Genomic DNA, 17563 nt, shown 5'->3' on the forward strand with positions numbered 1-17563 from the left:
TGGTACAACTCACATGACAAAAGTAAGGATGAAGAAAGTACTAGGATCCTAAGTAACAACACAAGGACATTGTGCTAAAGATCTGATTCTACCAAAAGTTGGACCCTGAAGGTGATGGGTCTTTGCAAGCCAAATTTTGTTAAATAGCCACTAACTTTGGGTGCCTCAATTTAACATCAACCAATCTGGTCTTTCTCTCCAAAATTGCTGCGCACCTACAACCCCAACAGAAATCCATGCAAGCTCAGAGTGCTCAGCAAATCAGAAAACCCAGGTCTCCATTCTCACAAACTGGGCACCAAAACTGGAGGCACCCCAAATTAGTGGACAGGCTGCATGATTTTGGCCATCGGGCTTGAATTATTTTTGGAACTTCTGAGAAGATTCAGCTCCCGTTGGCTTTAGTACGATCTGGGGGTGGTCAGCAATGCTGGAATTTAGGCCCAAATCCGGAAACAACTTTTGGAAATAATTGCCAAAGATTTTAATTGTTCCTGTTTTTTTAATAGATTAATAGATTTGATGGCCAGAAAGACCCATTAAATCAGCTAGCTTGGCCTCTTGAATAGCAAAGGATGGATAATTTCACCCGGTTACCCCTGTACTGATCCCAATAACTTATGTTTGAAAGGCAGACAATCAGGACTGAAAGATTTTAAAAGTACTTGGGAACGCACTGTTCTCCCAAGTGCTGGCACTCACAGCCTATGGGAACTTGACCACTTAGATACAAAAGTCTTGCATGAATCACACAGTTTTCAAACTATTTAATGTGGCCCTTTGTGGGTGACAAATTGGCCCAGTGCAGAGCTCCAGATTACATTAATTCAGGGAGTAGTTTATGCATAGACTCAGCACAAGCTTTGTTCACTCATTCCTGAGAGGTGCTGAGCACACACAGCTCCTGCTGGCTTCATAACCAGGATTCAGCTTCAAATTCATTCTGTGTAATTGACCTGGGCCCGATTCTTCACTCTTTGGGCCTGATCCTGCCACCCTTACATGAGTAACCATAACTCAGTCTAGTGACCATGCTGGCTTCGCTATGAGCACTTGCATGAGTATCTACTAGCTGTGTTAGTAAGGGCTTCAGGAGGAGGCCACTTTTGCAAGCAAAACTCAGTGGACAACCCGGTGGATTGAAGAAGACCCTTAGGGCTAGGTCTACACTGCAGGTGGATGTGAGTCCCCCAGCCTGAGCACACAGACTTGCCCTAGCCACAGATGAGCGAAAACTAGCAGTGTAGACATTGCATCTCAGGCAGCAGATCTGGCTCTCAAACACAGCTCACACCCTGCATCTCTGCAATGTCCACACTGCTAGTTTTAAGTATCAAAGGGGTAGCCGTGTTAGTCTCGATCTGTAAAAGCAGCAAAGAATCCTGTGGCACCTTATAGACTAACACGTTTAGCAGCATGAGCTTTCGTGGGTAAATACCCACGAAATAGTCTGTTAGTCTATAAGGTGCCACAGGATTCTTTGCTGCTTTTACTGCTAGTTTTAGTGCCCTAGCTGAAACCAAGCTAGCTCCCATCTATGATATAGACATTCCCTTAAGGACCTAATCCTGCAATCCTTATTCTTTTGGGCAATGTGTGATCATTGCTGAGGAGGGCAGGAGAACTCTGCGACTAACTGCTAGAGGAAGAGTTACTCACTTGAATGCTGAAACATTAGCTGGTTATGTTAAACTTCATGAATCCTTGCTATTCACACTGGTGTTCAAGGTGGACAACGCTCTGGGGAGGCTGCAGTTGTTTGTGGAGATCAGTGAGACCACACGTAGGGTCTCGTACCCCTAGACACGTCATTTTGTTCATACTTATATCTGCCTGATGAGCTACTGAAGAAATGGCCCTTTGTTCTCAAGGCAGGTGAGAGACTTGCTTGATTTTATTAGAGAACTAATAATGATACTGTCTCACATTGTTCTTTAAGCTGTGTATTGAGAGCTAGGTGGGGTGCACGGTGCCTTATAATGGACGTAAATAAATGGTTTTGCCCCTAAGAGCCTATTGACTCAGGTGATCATGGCAAGTCAACATGCTGGGGAGATAACAACAGGCAATGGATGGATGGAGTGGGACAGAACACACACAACTGGGCAATGAGCATTGCTTGGCTAGTAGCACAGGCATCCTAGTTTCTTTCTTTCTTTCTTTCTTTCTTTCTTTCTTTCTTTCTTTCTTTCTTTCTTTCTTTCTTTCTTTCTTTCTTTCTTTCTTTCAGGACTGGAAATATTATTGGAGGCATTCTAGAATAAGGTGATAGTCTGAAGACTAAAATGAAGGAGGAGAGAGATATTTGTGCAGAACTGGTTCAGGAAAGGCAGCTCATGGCTTTGGGTACCATTTCCACTGAAGTGTAATGGGAATGAGGTGCCCAAACTATCAGGCAGCAGGAGTGGCTCCAGGCCCCAGCACGCCAAGCGTGTGCTTGGGGCGGCATGCTGCGGGGGGCGCTCTGCCGGTCGCCGGGAGGGCGGCAGGCGGCTCCGGTGGACCTCTCGCAGGTGTGCCTGCAGAGGGTCCACTGGTCCCACGCGGCTTCAGTGGAGCATCCGCAGGCACGCCTGCGGGAGGTCCACCGGAGCCGCGGGACTGGCGACCGGCAGAGCGCCCCCCACGGCGTGCTGCCGTGCTTGGGGCGGCGAAATGGCTAGAGCCACCCCTGTCAGGCAGCTTTGAAAATCTCAGCCTGGCAGCCTGGGAGAAGGTGCAAAGGTGCTAGTGAGAGAAGAGAATAAAGGGGGTCTGGAAAGAAGTGGAATTAATGGGGTAGGGATCTGACGAAGAGTGTGTGGTGTGGCCGTATAGATGTGGGTCCCATAAATCTAGTGTGTGTTAGCTGGTGAAAGACCTGGTGTATCTGGGAGGGGTTGCAAAGGAAAAGGGTGAGGGAGATGCAGACCTCTTCCTGTCTTTACCCATTGTTACTGAACTTTTCTTTTCTTTTCTTGTCCACCTGTTTCATCCTGCCCATAAGCTTGTTGGGTTTTTTTTCATTTCTTTTATATATAAAGGTAAAAATTTCCATTGTTGATATTTGCCAAAGTTTTTAGTAGTAAATAAAATTATTATCATTGTGAGGGACGTGGAAGTTGTCTATATTATTTTATCAATATTCTCCGTTCATCTGTTTGTTTGTTTGTATTGATGTTGGTTGCTATATTGTTACAAAGAGGTTAACTCTCACACAAGTGGACCACAGATAGGCAGGAAGAAAGGTGTAATTTTCAGATTGCACCATTCACCAATACTTATCAGGACAATTTAGGTGTCAATTCCTTTGATGTTTACCTGTGACTGAGTCTGAACCTCCAGCTTGATATGGGGGTGGGGGGAGAGATTCAAGCGGGAAAACTGAATCAAACAACTTTGCAGTCGATGAAAACCAGAGGCTTGGAGCTTGGCAGAGACAAACAGAGGAAGAAGGAGAAAGCAGACTGAATCCCAGTCCTAGAAGCATGGGTGTTTGAATAAACTTTAAGTGAGACAGGTACATGTAGGCCTTCTGTTGTTTAATTGTTATGCTTTGATTCCTGCTGTTGAGATTAAATGATACCTTGTTTTGAAAAGGCTGTTTTGTGGTCACTGGATTCACCACTAGTCCCAGATCCCAAAGGGAAGCCTTGTACAGTAGCCAAATCCAGTTGGGCCTGAGGCGCAAACACAATTGGTACCCAACGGGCTGTACCTTTGTCTGATAGTGGGAGAACTGTAGGATTCCACCCCAGAGAGGTGAAGGCAAGAGACCTGTCACCAGAACAGGTTGCACTCAGGGAGATGCTGAGAGAGGTCAGAGGTGCTGCTGGCCCTGAACTGTGACAATCATTATTAACTGGTCATTTGTTTCATGATGATTTCTATCAATCAAATCATCTAACTGAAGCTATAACCTGCTTCTGAAACAAGATTCATGCAGATGTTCCTTTATGCCCATGCAGAGTAACATTCTTGTTAGTAGTAGTTACCATGTTCATTTTGCTACTCCCTATATGGCTAAGTATCAGAGGGGTAGCCGTGTTCGTCTGGTTCTGTAGAAGCAGCAAAGAATCCTGTGGCACCATATAGACTAACAGACGTTTTGCAGCATGAGCTTTCGTGGGTGAATACCCACTTCTTCGGATGCAAGCAGTGGAAATTTCAGGGGCAGGTGTGTATATATAAGCAAGCAAGAAGCAAGCTAGAGATAACGATCAATCAGGGAGGATGAGGCCCTGTTCCAGCAGCTGAGGTGTGAAAACAGCTGAGGTGTTCCAGCAGCTGAGGTGTGAAAACCAAGGGAGGAGAAACTGGTTCTGTAATTGGCAAGCCATTCACAGTCTTTGTTTAGTCCTGAGCTGATGGTGTTAAATTTGCAGATGAACTGGAGCTCAGCAGTTTCTCTTTGAAGTCTGGTCCTAAAGTTTTTTTGCTGTAGGATGGCCACCTTAAAATCTGCTATTGTGTGGCCAGGGAGGTTGAAGTGTTCTCCTACAGGTTTTTGTATATTGCCATTCCTAATGTCTGATTTGTGTCCATTTATCCTTTTCCTTAGAGACTGTCCAGTTTGGCCGATGTACATAGCAGAGGGGCATTGCTGGCATATGATGGCATATATTACATTGGTGGACGTGCAGGTGAATGGTGTGGCTGATCTGGTTAGGTCCTGTGATGGTGTTGCTGGTTTAAATATGTGGGCAGAGTTGGCATCGAGGTTTGTTGCATGGGTTGGTACCTGAGCTAGAGTTACTATGGTGCGGTGTGCAGTTGCTGGTGAGAATATGCTTCAGGTTTTCAGGTTGTCTGTGGGCGAGGACTGGCCTGCCACCCAAGGCCTGTGAAAGTGTGGGATCATTGTCCAGGATGGGTTGTAGATCCCATTAGATCCCATCAGACATTAGGAATGGCAATATACAAAAACCTGTGCAATGCTCTGGAAATTGACGCTAGCCTCGGTACATGGACGCACACCGCCGAATTAATGTGCTTAGTGTGGCCGCGTGCACTCGACTTTATACAATCTGTTTTAGAAAACCGGTTTATGTAAAATCAGAACAATCCCATAGTGTAGACATACCTTAACAGACGTATTAGAGCATGAGCTTTCATGGGTGAATACCCACTTTGTCGGATGCATGTCATGTCACCCACGAAAGCTCATGCTCTAATACATCTGCTAGTCTATAAGGTGCCATGGGACTCTTTGCTGCTTTTATATATCCAAGAAGAATCTCAGAATGAAATCTCAATCAAGGTACAATGATGGACATTTTAATTTATGGTGAATAACCTCGATACAAACAGTTTCTTTAATGCAGCTTTGATCTCCTTGTTCCTCATGCTGTAGATGATCGGATTCATCACTAATCTCCTAGAAATCTTTGAGAGGGTGAACAAGCAGGTGGACGAGGGGGATCCAGTGGATATAGTGTGTAAGCAGAGTCAGAATGAGCTCTACCCTGACATCTGGTGGTGAATTATGGCGAGTGTGGAAAAGAACTTAGGGGGCTGATCTTGTTTGCATAGGCACAGCCACTCCACCTAGCATGAGTCCATGGCAGCCCAAAATGATCACATTGAAAGCTGTGGGATCCCCAATTTCTCGATAATTAGGGTAGGAAGAATAAAGTGTTGTTACCCTGATTATGTGAATGGGGGACTATGAACCTGTTTTATGACAGAGGGTCTCACCATCAACTAAGTAGCACTTGCTAGACAAGGGACATGGGTTCCAATTCCCATGTGAATTGAGAGAGGTTGGGGACAGGTGTGTGTACCTGATGGTATGGGCCCCCTTTGAGGGCCTGACATACCAATTGCACCACTTTCTCTCTCTCTCTCCACTGTTGAATAGAAGAGCTAATTTTGATTCTATTAAGACTCTAGCTAGAGGGTGCTGAGCGAATTCACTTTGGGTGAATGGTGCACCAGCTGAAATCACTAAGCACTGAAGCCACTAAAAGAGCTAAAATTACTGAGCTGAGATCACTGAGTGCTGTGTTAACTAGGGGAGGAGCCTGAAGATATATTGCTAAGCGGCTGGCTGAGCTGTTTGCAGGATGGTTGGAGTGGTGAGTGCAGCAGAGTGGAGCTGAGCAGTTTGTGGGGACAGCTGGAGTGGTTGATGGGATGGCTGGTGGAGTGGAGGAGCTCGTGGGGTGGTTGGAGCGGCCCACGGAACAGAGAGTGGAGCAGAATGGAGCAGTTTGTGGGGATGGCTGGAGGAGCAGAGCAGAGTTGTTTGTGGTGAAGGCTGCAGCAGATCTCTACAGAGAGGCGGGGCAGTCGGCCTTGGCCCACGTAAGGTGCCCTTTAATACCCTGTGTGCCCCCCCCCCCAATTCCACCCAGGCTGGGGGGGTAAAACTCTGCAGATGAACTTTTGAACTCTAGGGTGGCACTGACCAGGGCAGAGACTTTTGTGGTTGTTGGACTTTGGGGTGATTTGGACTTAAGACCCTGAAGGGAAAAGGATGTTGCCAAATGTACTTGGAGGTGTGTCTTTTGCTCATGGTTTGTGTTATAATCCTGTTTGTGGTGTTCCCCCACCATAAGGCCGCATTGTTTCCCTCCTTTATTAAAAGTATTTTGCTACTCTCGGACTCCGTGCTTGTGAGAGGGGAAGTATTGCCTCCTAGAGGCGCCCGGGGGTGGGGGGGTAATGTAATTGTCCCAGGTCACTGGGTGGGGACTCGATCCGGTTTTGTATTGTGTTATTGAAATGGAACCCCCTGGATACTGAACCGGGCCCTTGTTGCTGCCAACTCAGAGGGGCAGAAGGGTTACAAGTGTATTTAGATTTTTAGAAAGCTTTTGACAAGGTCCCTCACCAAAGGCTCTTAAACAAAGTAAGCTGTCATGGGATTAGAGGGAAGGTACTCTCATGGATCAGTAACTGGCTAAAAGATAGGAAACAAAGAGTAGGAATAAATGGTCATTTTTCAGAATGGAGAGAGAGAAATTGTGCTGTCCCCCCAGGGGTCACTACTGGGACCAGTACTGCTCAACATATTCATAAATGATGTAGAAAAAGGGGTAAACAGTTAGGTGGCAAAATTTGCAGAAGATACAAAACTACTCAGGATAGCTCAGCCCAAAGCAGACTGTGAAGAGTTACAAAGGGATCTCACAAAACTGGATGACTGGGCAACAAAATGGCAGATGAAATTCAGTGTTGATAAATGCAAAGTAATGCACATTGGAAAACATAATCCCAGCTATATATTTAAAATGATGGGGTGTAAATTGGCTGTTACCACTCAAGAAAGAGATCTTGGAGTCAATGTGGATAGTTCTCTGCAAACCTACACTCAATATGCAGTTGCTATCAAAAAAGGCAAACAGAATGTTGGGAATCATTAGGAAAGGCATTGCTAAGACATAAAATATCATATTGCCTCTATATAAATCCACGGTGATCCCATATCTTGAATACTATGTGCAGGTGTATTTGCCCTATCTAAAAAAAACATATATTGGAATTGGAAAATGTTAAAAAAAGAGCAACAAAAATGATTGGGGGTATGGAATGGCTTTCTGTATGGGAAGAGATTAATAAGACTGGGAATTTTCAGCATGGAAAAGAGACGACTAAGAGGGATATGATAGATGTCTATAAAATTATGACTGGTGTGGAGAAAGTAAATAAAGAAGTTTACTCCTTCTCATACCAGAAGAACTAAAGGTCACCCAATGATTTTAATAGGCAGCAGATTTAAAACAAATAAAAGGAAGTATTTCTTCACACAAAGCATAGTCAACCCATGGAACTCTTTGCCAGAGGACGTTGTAAAGCCCATGACTATAATATGGTTCAAAAAGAATTAGATAAATTCATGGAGGATAGGTCCATCAATGGCTATTAACCAGGATGGGCAGGGATTATGTCCCTATCCTCTGTTTGCCAGAAGCTGGGAATGGGTGACGGGATGGGTCACTTGATGATTTCCTGTTCTGTTCATTCCCTCTGAGGCACCAGGCATTGGCCACTGTCAGAAGACAGGATACTGGGCTGGATGGACCTTTGGTCTGACCCAATATGGCCATTCTTACGTTCTTATGATGTCTAGTTTAATATGTGTTCCAGGATTTGAGATTCTCATTGCTTAGAACCTCCATCCCATTTAAATAACCATAAAATATTCTATGATATTGATATCACGGTTCATAGAGAGAAACCTGTGAAATGGGCACCCAGCTGGGAAATTGGCTGATGAATATATAGAAAATTGCTAGGTAGCATAACAGAGATAGTGAGGAATCGGAGAGCAGGAAGAAGCCTAGTCATGGACACCCACCCAGAGGAAGGATGTACTCCAGCAGGACACAGGCCTCCTCAGAGGTACCCCAGGAAAAAGTGGGGAAAAGTGGTGTCATGTCTGTAAAAAACTGGGTTGTATCTCTCAGAATTGTCCCATCTATCCACTGATGGTGAGAATAGTCCCAGAACAGCTGTCTGTGCTTATGGAATTAACTTTGTGACTGGTTCAGGTTCTTTGCACACTCAGGAAGATGTAGCTGCATCATTATACCCTATGCATTTTCCCCCTCTCAGAGCAATTGTCTCAGGCTGCCTATAGATTGAGGCAGGTGTTGCATTGGTTAACTGAGGACAGCCCACTCCATCCCATGCGTGATTGGCTCATGCAAGACTCAGGCAGTCTTTGCTCTATTGATTACACTTGGCTTTTGTTTTGGGAAACATTTCCAAGCTTTCCTTCTCAACCACGAGGATTAGAAAATGGCTATAGTTTAGGAAATGGAAGCTGAGATTCTCTTGTAATGTCATGACTCCTGGAGCTGAAGCCCTGGACACTGGTTTATAGTCCTTAAATTTTAATCCAGCCTTAAATGCTTCCTAATACCATGTTTCCATATGCAGAGTTGCTTATGTTGGGGTTATTGTGTGAACTTGAACTGGCAAGGGACATAATCTCTATAATTGTGTCTAGGTGGAGAGGCAGTTGCTGAGATGATGAAGGAGAGGGGACGTGTGCAGAAGGCAATCTTTCTAATAACATTAAAATAATTGTTTAAAAAGGAACTCATCTAGCCACAAACCTACAGAAACTTTTTTTCAATTCTTCATCCCTAGGGAAAAGAAACCCTCCAGTCTCTCCAAAAAAACCTTTAAAGAGATTATGACATTGACACCTTGAATAAATGATAAAATAATCTGATTCCCACATTTAATCAAACATATTCCACCCTGCAAATTCCTACCACAAAAAGTCATCGGTAACAAAAAAAAGTCAACCAATGAATCAACAAAATGAAACACAGAAAAGAAACAATCAAGTAAACAAACAAGCCAAACCTCTTAAACTCCACCCACAATTTTTACCCTCAAAAAGAAGAAGATAAAGAGATTTCATGTTCACTAGTGACTTAGCTATGGCTGTTGCTATTCTGTGCAACATGCTCCAATAGCATGGCAATGTTCGCAGTATAAATCCCAAAGAGAGATAGGTGTGTATGTACATTTAAGGATAGATATTTAGATTCTGGTCTTATTTACACTGGTGAAATTCTAAACTAACTCATTTAACTTCAAATGAGTTAGTCTGGATTTTATGAATTCATAAACAGATTGCAGCCTGTGTTCTCAAGGAGACAATTTTGTCATCAGTTGGTTATATCCATAAAGAAGCTCAGAATGAAATCTCAATCAAGGAGCAATGATGGACATTTTAATTCTTGGTGAGTAACCTCCAGACAATCAGTTTCTTTAATGCAGCTTTGATCTCCTTGTTCCTCATGCTGTAGATGATTGGATTCATCACTGGAGGCACCAGGGAATAGAGAACACCTATCATGAGATCCAGACCTGATTCTGAGCTGGAGGTGGGTTTCATGTACTCAAAGAAGCCCGTGCAAAGAAACAAAGAGACCACAGTGAGGTGAGGAAGGCAGGTGGAGAAGGTTTTACGCTGGCCCTGCTCAGAGGGGATTCTCAGCACGGTTTTGAAGATCTGAACATAAGACACAATTATAAAAACAAAGCAGTTTAAACCTAAAAAATAACTAAAGTCAAGAAGCGCAACTTCACTGAGGTACGAGTCAGAGCAGGTGATCTTGAGTAGCTGGGGGATTTCACAGAAGAACTGGTGGATGACATTTGTCTGGCAGAAGGGTAAACTGAAGGTGCTCCCGGTGTGCAGCGCAGAGTAGACAATACCAGTAATCCAGGCACTGGCTGCCATTTGGACACAAGCTCTCCTGTTCATCACTCTCTCATAGTACAGTGGTTGGCAGATGGCGACGTATCGATCATATGCCATGATGGTGAGTAAGGCAAGATCAGCTGCAATGAAGACTACGAAGAGAAAGACTTGGGCGACACATCCAGGATAAGAAATCGACCTGGTGTTCATGAGGGAATTGATCATGGATTTGGGGATGGTAATGGAGATGGAGCCGAGGTCTAGGATGGACAGATTCGCCAGGAAGAAGTACATGGGGGTGTGAAGATGGTGGTCGAGGGCTACGGCTGCGATGATGAGAAGATTCCCCAGCAGGGCTGCCAGGTAAATCAGCAGAAACACCATAAAGTGCAAAATCTGCAGCTCCCGAACATCAGAGAATCCCAGGAGAAGGAACTCGGTCACAGTGGTTCGATTGGACATTTCCATTTTCAGTTCATTGTGTGATGGCTGTGGAGGGAAGGACAAAGACAATGGGGATTACACTGACAGCGGGAGTGGCCCCGTTTCCCTGCAGCAATATCTCATGATTTGAGTGTTTATGATGCACAGCTTTCATCACTGCTATTAACTAGGAGTTATCACATGAATGTAAATTGGTGCAGCTCTCTTAAAGTCAATGGAGCTTCATCAGTTTGCACCATCTGAAGATCTAACTCAGGATATGACTTGATAAAATGCCGTGTGAAGGATGGTGTAAAGTAGAATCCCAATGCAACAATTCTAGCCAAGCTGGATCCCGTATTGCTACAAACAGGAGGCTCTGGACTTGGGCATGAAACTAAAATGCTAAAATGTCAACACTGTCTGATATCCACTTTCCAGGAAAATATGACATACAGTAACTCAGTATCCTGCGTGAGATCTCATATGTAATGATTCCATTGCAACACCACATAGACAACTTGCTGCCTGCTTGCGAATAGATTTGTGACACAAAATGCCATTTCCATCTCTGTGTATTGATGGGCTAGTAGCATTGCTCAGCTACCTCTCTGCTGCATTGTTTACCTCTGTCAGTTTATGGCTATGCAGGTCAATGGCCATCAGGAGACTTGGATTCTATTCTTGTTTCTTCCACTGATCTGCTGTGTGACCTTGGGCCAGTCTCTTCCCCGCCCTGTGCCTCTATTTCCCCTTTATCCCTTTCTCTGCCCTGTCTGCTAGGACTGTCGGCTCTGTGAGGTATGGGATTTGTCTTATTAGGTGTATGTTCAGTGACCCCATTTACAGCATTTGTGTTTAGCTGGCAGCAGCGTGGGACAGAGGATATGGCGCTAGAGCAGAATATTTTGGTTCTAATCCCATTCACCTGCTTTATGTCATTGGCAGGGATAAGAGAGACAGGCTTTGGTGGGGGGCTTCAATTCTCTGTTCTCCATCTAAGGCGCTAGTATGTTTAATATCTCTGGGCTCATCTGTGGGCTACCAACTTTGCTACTTACTCAGTTTTATGAATCAACAAGTATCTCTTTGAAACGGAAATAAACACAGTTGCAATAGAGTGACTGGGAGCAACTTTTATTATTATTGGACAATATCACTGTTCCCATCTTGGCTTACATCTAAGTTTCCAGTCTGGGGTATTCAGACTTTTTCTATTTAAATTATTTCAAAGGAAACCTGGGTTTTCAACTAAAGAAATATTCTAGGGAATTTTGTTATTCCTGAAGCACAACCTATGTATTGCAAAACTCTTTTTTCCCCCCTTAATTTAGGTGAAAATGTTTCAGTTTCCAGCAGTTTACCTGACATTGTCTGGTTATCAATGAACACACACACACAAACAATTTTCTATGAAAATTTCTTTGAAAAGTCAAATGTTTTCTGCTGCGAAAAAACAAACAACCTCCGAGCAACTCTAAAGGTTTGATTAAATTATATTAAGAATCTTAAAGAGTTCCAATTGTAACCCATAGATCTATTATGAAATTTGCCCAGCATATTAACACTTGAACATGTTTAACTGAAATAAACTTACAGCCCTGGTTTTTGTGGAATGTTTCCCAGCCTGTGATGAATTAGACACTTCACCACCAGGATTCTTCAGTTATTGCCATTCTCTGTATCTGCCAATAACACCCCATCTCTGTATTATCCAGCAGCTGTTTCCCTGCCACTCCACCATATTTCCTGAGTTGCTGGGTCTCTCTATAGTTCCTAGAAAACAAGGATCCTCTCCACAGATAGACACTCCCTGCTTCCCTCCTTGGACTGGCTTGGCTGAGAGGTGAAGGACTAAAGAGGATGGGGGCAGGAAGCCCCACCCAGCTGTGAAACTGATTCCGGCTTCTGCAGGCTTCAAACATGGTCACAACCCAGGATGTGCTTGTTCTGGGGCTAAATAGCTGACTCCTGTCTCCAGGGCTGTGAGCCCAGCTCTGATCTCACCTCAGGAGCAAACCACCATGACAAGCTGCCCTAGCTGAACCTAGCCCCCCAGAGAGGGAACACAACATGCCCTGGATCTCAAGTGGTGGCAGCACCCTGAAAGGATGCTGGGCTAAAAACAATGCAGAGCTGAGGCCCAAAGGGTGTCTGAAGGAGATTACAGAATAAACTATATATTTATAGCACAGACATGTGACCTACAACAGCTCAGAGCCCAGTGGCAACAGAGCCCCAGCTGACCTGGAGGAGCCTGTTCCTTCATTAACTCCACATAATCAGCTCTGCAAGAGCAGAGATTTTTTCTCCTGCTTTGCATCAGCAGCTCTTGGGATGCAGCCACCACAGGAACCCACAGCTCAGGCTGTCCTGGGTGTTTGATGTTGGCCACTAAGAAGCAGCCAGAGGGAAGCACAAAAAGCTCCTAGCTACGTCCTAAACTGGTGTAAACTGATACAGTTCCACTGAGTTCTGAGTAGTTAGGGCTGTTTATGCCAAGTCAAGATTTGGCCCTTTAATTCCAATGGAGCTTGTTTGATTTCCATTAGCTGGGATCTGGCCCTAAGATGCCCAGGCAGCTATGTCAGTTTTCACCAGCTGGGGAATCTGGCCTCATTAACGCCACAGGAGCTATTGCTGATTTACACCAGCTGTGGTTCTTGCCCATTGACACCAATGGAGCTATGGCTGATATTGACCTGCTGGGGATCTCGCCTTGTTAAACAGTTTCAAATCCATTTCCTTTTCCTGTGAATCTGAACTGAAGATGAGGCAGTAGGTTAATATTGAGCTGTTGTGTGAACTTGAATGGGCAAAGGAGGTGGTCTCTATATTTGTGTCTGGGAGGAGAGAAGTTGATGAGATCACAATGGAGAGGGGACGTGTCCACCAGGCATCTCTCTCTTGATATGATCAGTGATCAGAGAAAAGTTTGAGAGCCCCCGGTTGAAGGGCATTCACATGGACATAGAAGTCTGCCGGTGGGAGGGAGGGACATGTTTCAGAGTTCGGGCCTAAGAGTGGAGGAAGAAATTGTAGTCAGTGGGCTGATTATGAACTCAGGTTGGAATTTTTCTCACACTATGGTTTTGTTCATCAGAAAATGCTGATTCATGGAAACCCTGTTTGCTGCAAAGGGTTGGTTGGTTTTGATGAATATCCTATTTTGATTTCTCTTAGAAGGTTAAAATTTGTTAAAATGTCCAGTTTTCACATTTTTCATTTTGAAAAAAAAAATCATTTGGAAATTTCAGTTAATTCATTCTAAAGAAAAGTGAAAAATAAAGGGTCAAAATCAAAATGAAAATTTGCCCTGGAGCATGGGGCGCAGGTCGCCTGCTAGGATCACCTGGTTGTGCCCCAGCTGATCAGTTCCCTGTCTTGCTAGGACCTAGGGCACAGGTGAGACCTCAGTCTCCCCAGTTCTAGGCCTGTGGCTCACAACAGTGCAGTCTGTTTAGGATTGTAACTCATAGTTCTAGTATTACATTGCTCCAGTATATTAGCACCCAAGCATATTTAACTGAAATAGCAGACTTACAGTGTTGGTCTTTGTGGACTTTTTCCCAGCCTCTGAAGCATTAGGCAGTCCACTGCCAGGATTCTTCTATTACTGTCTGTCTTTGCATCTGTCGATAATGTCTCATCACTATGTTATCCAGCTGCTTTCTCCCAGTCTCTTCACGATATTCACTGAGTTGCTGGGTCTCTCTGCTGTTCCTAGCAGACAGGAACAGATGGGTGCTCCCCTCTTTGGGCATGCTTGCCTGAAATGTGAAGGAGTAAATGGGATTGGGGATTGGAAATCCCTCCCATCTCTGAAATTGATCCTTGCCTGCGCAGAATTCAGACACAGTGATAGCCCAGGATATACCTTGTCTGGAGCTAAATAGATGAATCTGATCTCATCTCAGGAAGAAATCACCTTAACAAGCTGCCCTAGCTGACCCTAAACACCACAGAAGGGGAAGAGCACCCAGCCTGAATCTCACATAATGGCAGCATCCCTGAAAGGACCCTGAATTAAAAACAAGGCAGGGCTGAGTCCCATGTGGTTCCCAAGGGGATTGCAGAGTAGAATTGGTAGTACAGACATGTGACTACAACAGCTCAGAGCCCAGTGGCACCAGAGCCCCAGCAGGCCTGGAATAGCCTGTTCCTTCATTAATGCCACATTAAAAAGCTCTGGGGAAGTAGAAACTTTTTTCTCTCCTGCATTTCGTCAGCAGCTTTTGGAATGCAGCCACCACGGGAACCCACAGCTGAGGCTGCTCTGGCTGTTTGATGTTGGTCACTAAGAGATACCTGGAGGCAAACACTAAAAGCTTAGTGTAATGTCCTAAAATGATGTAAATTGACACGGTTCCATTGAGTTCAGAGGAGTTTGGGCTTTTTACACCAAGTGGAGATGTGACCCTTTGATTTCAATGGAGGTATTTTGTTTTACATTAGCTGGGGATCTGGCCCTAAAAAAGCGATGAAACTATGTCAGTTTTCAGCAGTGAGAATCAGGCCTCATTAACTCCACTAGAGCTACTGCTGATTGACACCATCTGGGGATATGTCCCCTAAAACAATTTCAAATCCATTTTATTTGCCCGTGAATCTGAACTGAATGAAAGATAAAAGTTTCTATCCAGTTGGCATGTTCTTAGCTCTTTGCCCCATGGGATTAATTGCCAGAGTGTAACCTTTAATGGCTACTGAGCAATTCGTTTCCACTGGGGACAGAACTCTGGAGGAATTCAATATTGCAGAGATTTTTCTGTATCTGAATTTCAACTTCTGTAGGGATGGAAGGCCCGGCTTTCTGTCTTTATTTTTCTTTCTTTCTTACAGAAATTCTATGAACACGAACACAAAAATAAAAGGCACATTACACTGCAGGTGTGGTGCTGTATGCCATCTTAAAACTGTTTATTTCACACTGACTGTAGGTATGTCAGAGAGACTGAACCAATAAGAAGGGTCAGATCCCCATGTGGTGTAAATCAGCTGTCGCACCATTGGAGTCAAAGGGGCCAGATCCATATCTGTTGTATTTCAGTCCTGCCCACACACATACTTTGTGCAAATCTGTCATAGTACCATTGGAGTCAATGAGGCCAGATGCCCAGATGGTGTAAATTTGCCTAGTGCTATGGAGCTATTCCAGTTGACGTGACCTGAGTGTCTGTACCATGATCCCTAGTTTTATGTTTGTTTCTATATTTGAGATTCTTATTCTTATTGCTTAGAACCTCCAGCCCATTTTAATAAACGCCCACCCAGACGCCCACCCAGAGAAAGCACCTACTCCAGCATGAGGCAGGCAACTTCAGAGGTACTCCTAGAAAGAGTGGGGAGAAGTGGTGACACATCTGTAAAAAACTGGGTTGTATCTCCCAGAATTGATCCATGTGGTAGAGTTAACTCCCCATCTGGAGTTAACATTTTCACTGTATCAGATTCTCTGCAGACTCAGGCAGATGTTGTATTGGTTACTTTTGCTATCATCTTAGTTATGGATTGTTTTCTAGCTTTACAGTCCATAAAGAATAGAAAATTACTTTTGTTTTAAAAAAATAAAAAAACTGAGATTCTGCTGTAATTCCATGACTTCTGGAGCTGGGGTCCTGGGCTAGGTCTACAGTTCTTAACCCTTAATCCAGTTACTAATGGTATCTGTAGACGAGTGGACTCACCCCGCGGCACCTCCTCCTTTTGGGAATTAGCTCTATTCAGCTCTGGAGTGCACTCTGCAGGCTGGTGATCCACCTGTCCTCTGGCCCCCTTGTCCCTCCCTGGACCCCAGTGCCCTGTTACATGGGGTGCTGCCCCCTGGTAAACCCTCAGTCTTAGGGACTCCCCTCCCCGGGGAACTCCCACCCTCTATCCCCACCTTGCCTCAGTATATGGCTACTGCCAGTCATTGTCTAGCCCTGCGCCCTGGGGCAGACTGCAGTATCAGCCCCTCATCACTGGCAAGGTTGGGTTTGGACCTGCTGCCTTGGCCTACCCCTGGGCTGCCCTCTGCAAACCCCAGTACCTGTTAGCCCAATGCTAGGCCGCAGCCTGGGGCTTTCCAGGGTAGAGCTCCCCAGCTCCTCTGCCTGTCCCCAGCCCCGCTCCCCTCAGGTACCTTATGCCCAGCTTCCTGCAGCCAGGCCCATCTCCCTCTATAGCTAGAGAGACTCCTGTCTCCCCTTGACTTCTCTGCCTTTATAGGGCCAGCTGAGTCTGTTTGGGGCATGGCCCCAGCTGCAGCCACTTCTCCCAATCAGCCGAGCCACAGCCCCCTCCCAGGGCTGTTTTTAACCCTTCAGTGCAGGAGCAGGGTAAGCACCCTGCTACAGTATCCTAATGTCACATTTCCATATGAATAATTTCTGTAGCTTGTTCTGGGATGTTATGTGATGTGAATGGGCAAGGTGGGTAGTCCCCATAATTTTATCTGCATGGAGAGGAAGAGGATCACAAATGAGAGAGGAACCTTCCACAACACAATCTCTCTACAGTTGCACAGTCCATGGGCTTTAAAAAATAGTCTGAGAACTTCAAGACAGATAAATCTGTCGAGATGGGTCACTTTTCAGGATTGGGATAAAAAAAAACATTTGAAAATAGGCTTCAAAGTAATTATTGCAGATATTGTCTTAATATTAACAAGATGGCAAATGCTAACGCTGAAGGTTCTCTAAAAAGACATGGTCTAGGCTGCAGCTATACTGCGGTAGTGCTAAAGGCGTAAAGAAGTCCTTAGACTCCCAAGTTACTAAGGCCAAAATTTTAAAGATATTTAGGTGCCGCTAGGAAATTATTGGGGCACTTTTGAAAATGGAAATTCAGCTCCTTAAAGCATTTGAAATTTAGAATATTAAGTAACACTTTTATTCTAACAGCATTCCCTAGCCTCTTTCTCTTTAGCTGAAGAGAGTTTTTAGGAGGAAAAACAAAACAAAGCAAAACAAAATGAAACTTTTCTGACCGTCACCCCTTAACTTTACCTTT

General features: G+C 44.6%; 1 protein-coding gene across 1 annotated transcript; it reads right to left on the reverse strand.

Annotated features, from left to right (window-relative positions):
- Positions 1–9673: 9673 nt before the first annotated feature.
- Positions 9674–14133, reverse strand: LOC123348819 (olfactory receptor 14A16-like). Its single transcript, XM_044986463.1, has 2 exons — positions 14115–14133; positions 9674–10636 (listed from the first exon to the last, which is right to left on the reverse strand). The coding sequence occupies exon 2, from the start codon at positions 10613–10615 to the stop codon at positions 9674–9676; it is 942 nt and encodes a 313-aa protein (XP_044842398.1). The 5' UTR covers positions 10616–10636; positions 14115–14133.
- Positions 14134–17563: the final 3430 nt, after the last annotated feature.

This window comes from Mauremys mutica, chromosome 13 (genome assembly GCF_020497125.1).
Source record: "Mauremys mutica isolate MM-2020 ecotype Southern chromosome 13, ASM2049712v1, whole genome shotgun sequence".
Lineage (NCBI taxonomy): Eukaryota > Metazoa > Chordata > Testudines > Geoemydidae > Mauremys > Mauremys mutica.